This window comes from Monoraphidium neglectum (assembly GCF_000611645.1).
Source record: "Monoraphidium neglectum strain SAG 48.87 unplaced genomic scaffold scaffold00205, whole genome shotgun sequence".
NCBI classification, from domain to species: domain Eukaryota; kingdom Viridiplantae; phylum Chlorophyta; class Chlorophyceae; order Sphaeropleales; family Selenastraceae; genus Monoraphidium; species Monoraphidium neglectum.
In genome coordinates, this window is record NW_014013423.1 from 12,978 (window position 1) to 16,932 (window position 3,955).

The window sequence follows — 3,955 nt, forward strand, 5'->3', positions numbered from 1 at the left end:
GCCCGCCGTAGCCACTGGCGGGGATGCCATCTGGTCACCCACCTGATTTACTTAAGCATTGTTATAACCTGACATCCATCAATTTCACGCGCACACACGGCCTGCTAGTGTCGGCTTGCATGCTGGCAGTGGCTGGTGGCGATGCAGCGGTCGCTCCTTTGCAACCCCCCATGACATGCCAGGCTGACTCGCAAACGCCACTTGATTTCAGACGCTGAACACAATGATGGACGTTTGCTCTTGACGGATCGATAGCGCAGATGCAGACGCATGTAGAACACATGGCCAACGCAGCACAGGCCCTTGCCCAGGCGTTGCAACAAGACGGAGAAATATATGTGGAGACCAGCAAACTGCAAGATGTCAGTGTCGCCGAGCTCAGCAGGTGAGATTGAGGCTGGTAATTGCAGCACGGGCGGGAGCTCGGAACCCCTGTCGTTTCAGCCGTGACCGTGCACGACCCACGCTTCAAGTTTGTGTGGGTGTTACGAAAGACTGTCACACCGCACGCAGCGGGCGGCTGAGGAAGGCGGCAGCGTGACAGCTCGCTGCGCAGACCAGCAGCCCAGCTTCCCATGGGTTCCCCACTTGCACTGGCATGATGCACACCCGGCGCTGCACCGCACCCACGCATTCTGGTCGGCCCCCGCCCCAGGGCCATCGCCAGGGGCACGGTCATCTATGAGAACGCAGATAAACGCGTCGCTGTTGTGCGCTTTGCGCTGCCGCGGTCGGGCGGTGAGCTGCATGTCGCAAAGGCCACATGGCTGGCCGACGGCGACTCACGCGCCGAGGCGCTCGGCGCGCTCGTGTGCGCCGAGGTGCGCGCATACAAGCTGCTGCAGTCCGGCGGCGTCGCGCATCCAAACGTGGGCGCGCTCGACGCCGCGGCGTGGGCGGCCAGCGGCGGCGCCGCCGCCGCCCAGGCGTCACCAGCTCCCATGGGTGACGCTGGTGGCCCAAACATCGCGTCACCGCGCCATCTGGACGGCGGTGGCAGCTGCAGCAGCGGAAGCTACGTCGTGCTGATCCAGCGCTACTATGGGGGTCAGACGCTGGACTCTTACGTCGCGGCGCGCATCGCGGCGGCGCCCAAGCGCATGGCGCCGGGGGCGCTTGAGTTCGAACGCATCCTGCTGCCTCTGGTGGAGGGTGTGGCCGGCGCCATCGCGCACGCGCATGGCATGGTGAGCAAGCAGGCCGCGGGCCGCCTCGCAGTGCGCAGCGCTCCTAGTCGCAGCTGGGATGCACTTGCTGCAGTACAGGGGCACGAAGTCGCCACTGTCGTCTGCCGCCACGCTTCGCTCATTGAAGACGCACCCACCCTGCATGCATCAATCCCCCTCAGGGACTGACGCTGCGAGACTTCAAGCCAGGGAACGTCCTCATTAGCGACCGCCCCGCCTGCGCCGACGGCAGCTGCGCCGCCGCCGCCTCTTCGCCCGCGGCCGTCCCCGTGACCGGCGCCCCCTGCGCCGGCGCCCCCGGTGCCGCGAGGCGCGGCCGCGGCGGCCTGCCGGCTGTGCCCATCCTGATCGACTTTGACGGCGCCGTCCCGACTGGCGAGGAGGCAGCAACAGCAGCAGCCGGCGAGTTCGCATACACCCCGCCGTACGTCGCCCCCGAGCTCGCGCGCGCCGCGCTCGCCGCCGCCGCCGCGGCCGGCCGCCCGCCGCGCGTCACGGGCGCGGCGATGGCGCGGCACGCGCCCAAGGGGGACGTGTTTGCCTTTGGCATTGCCGTGTGGCAGCTCGCGCACGCGGGGGCGGCGGGGGTGCCGTACCCGTTTGCGCGCGGCGACCCCACCTTTTCAAACGAGGCCGCTTGGCTGGAGGCGATAGCAGAGGACGCGCTCCCGGCGAATCCGCTGCTGTCGCCGCCGCTGCTGCGTCTGATCAATCAGTGCCTCGAAAAAGACCCCTCGCTGCGCCCCGACATGGCGGCCGCCGCGCAGCTGGTCGGCGAGTGGCGGTTGCTGTTGGATGCGGCGCCCGCGGCGGAGGGCGGGCGGCCGGCGGCGGCTGCGGCTGCGTGGGCAGGGGACGCGGTGGTGCAGCAGCAGCAGCAGCAGCAGGAGCAACAGCAGCAGCAGCAGCAGCCGCCGCAGCAGCGGCTGCGGTCGGCCGAGCGCGGGGACGCTCAGGTGGTCGTGGTGACTTGGGAGCAGCTCGCGGCAGACCGATGGCACTTTATAGGTCCCTGCGGGTCGCGGCGCGGGCCGGCCAGTCGTGCGGCGCTGCTCTCCGGCCTCAAGGCCGGCCGGCTTTCCGGCGTGACACCGGTGATCGTCTGGCCGTCTGCCAAGGCAGGCAGAGCCACCAACGGCAGAAGTGACGTCGCCGGCGCGCTCGTGCCGCTGGCCGCGCTGGCGCCGCTGCTGGCGGAGTCGCTCGCCGCGCGGGGCCGCGGGCGCTGGGGCGCACGGCCGGCCGGCTCCTGCGGCAGCTGCGGCCTGTGCGCGGGCTGCAGGGGCTGCGGCGCGGCGCCGCGGCTTGGCGCGGCCGAGCGGCTGGCCGGGCGAGAGGCCGTTCACCCCTATTCGTCAGCCCCCCACACCAAACTGGGCCATTACGTCGGCGGCGGCAGCGGCGCCGGCGGCGCCCCGCGAGCCGAGCTGCTGCGCCGCAAGGCGCAACAGTGGCGCCGTCGCGCGGGCGCCTGGTGCCACGCCGCGCGTGCGGCGCCGGGCAAGCTCGGGCACTTGATGGGGGGCGCGGCGCTGCGGGCAGCCGGGGCGGGCCGCATCAAGGCTTGCTGGAAGGGCCCGGGGGAGCTGTCTCACCATCAAGATGCGGCGCGGCCGCTCGTCCTTGCGGAAGCTGGCAGCAGCTGCAGCAGCGCCGGCAGCGGCGGCGGCAGCAGCCGCACATCGCCAGAGCCGTGTGCAGGGTTGGGCGCTGGCACAGGCGACGGGCTTGAGGGCGGCAGCGGCTCCTGGGGCAGCGAAGGAAGCAGCGCGGGCGGTGGAGGCTGCGACGCAGCGCCCGCCAAAGCGGCCCGTGCGTGGGTGTAGCTTGGGGAAGGTGTAGGCTCGACCGATCCTGGCTCCCGCATTTGAGGACGACCTCACAGCTGGACAGACGGCGCGGCCTCGACGCCGCCCGCGACGGCTGCTGCCCAGCGGCGGCGGCTGCCGCGAACCATCCAGGTTGTGTATGCGAAGGCATCGATTACGAGACGGACACGGACACCCCTTTCTGCAGCCCTCCAGTCCGCTCAGCCGTGGCGAACTTCCGGAACGATCACCCTGCATGGGCGGCGCAGCTGAGTCCTCATGCCACCCCGCCCGTTCACTTTGTTAGCCAATGCACACGCGTCGTGATGCATTGACTTTATTGCCCCTTGCGATGTCGCTTGGGCCGAGACCCCTTGTTACCAACACTCTGCTCATGCAGCAAACGATGACAGCATGGGCGGTCACTTCCTCTGCGCCTTCTTACCACCAATGTGTGTCAGCACATCCACTCCAATGTGTCTGTGCTTATGCATCCACCTGATGTGGTGCCTGAGGGCGACTGCTACTGTGTGACGTCACTTGGCTTGCTTCCGACCCATCGGCCTCAAGGGATACAAACTTTGCTTGTCGGTATTACATAGCAACGCCATGCCGCGTGAGGGGACTACGAGTCAACGAGCGAGATGCATGATCCCTGCAGACTCACCTGCACACTGCCCGCGCCAACATTTGCCCACTGGGAGTACGCGCTCAATTAACCGCTAATAGAGTGGACTTGCACTTCACTTTTGGGAGGGGATTGTCAACTTCTTGTTGCAAGGTTTGCCGTTTGTATGGAGAGGGACAGGGTGCATCGCATACCACCTTTCACATGCCTGCAAAACTTGGTCTCGTGACCAGAAATGTGGCTGTGAGGTGTACACACAAAAGGTTCAACAAAACACGACCACATCAACGCAAGCGTTATGACAAATGACATAGCCGCCTTGCAAGCTGCTG

At 67.5% G+C, this 3,955-nt stretch overlaps 1 protein-coding gene across 1 annotated transcript; it reads left to right on the plus strand.

Moving 5' to 3' along the window:
• Positions 1–281: 281 nt before the first annotated feature.
• MNEG_1926 (hypothetical protein) lies at positions 282–3,013 on the plus strand (the record flags this gene model as incomplete). Its single annotated transcript, XM_014049597.1, has 3 exons — positions 282–385; positions 656–1,187; positions 1,349–3,013. The coding sequence occupies 3 exons, from the start codon at positions 282–284 to the stop codon at positions 3,011–3,013; spliced, it is 2,301 nt and encodes a 766-aa protein (XP_013905051.1).
• Between the last annotated feature and the right edge of the window lie 942 nt (positions 3,014–3,955).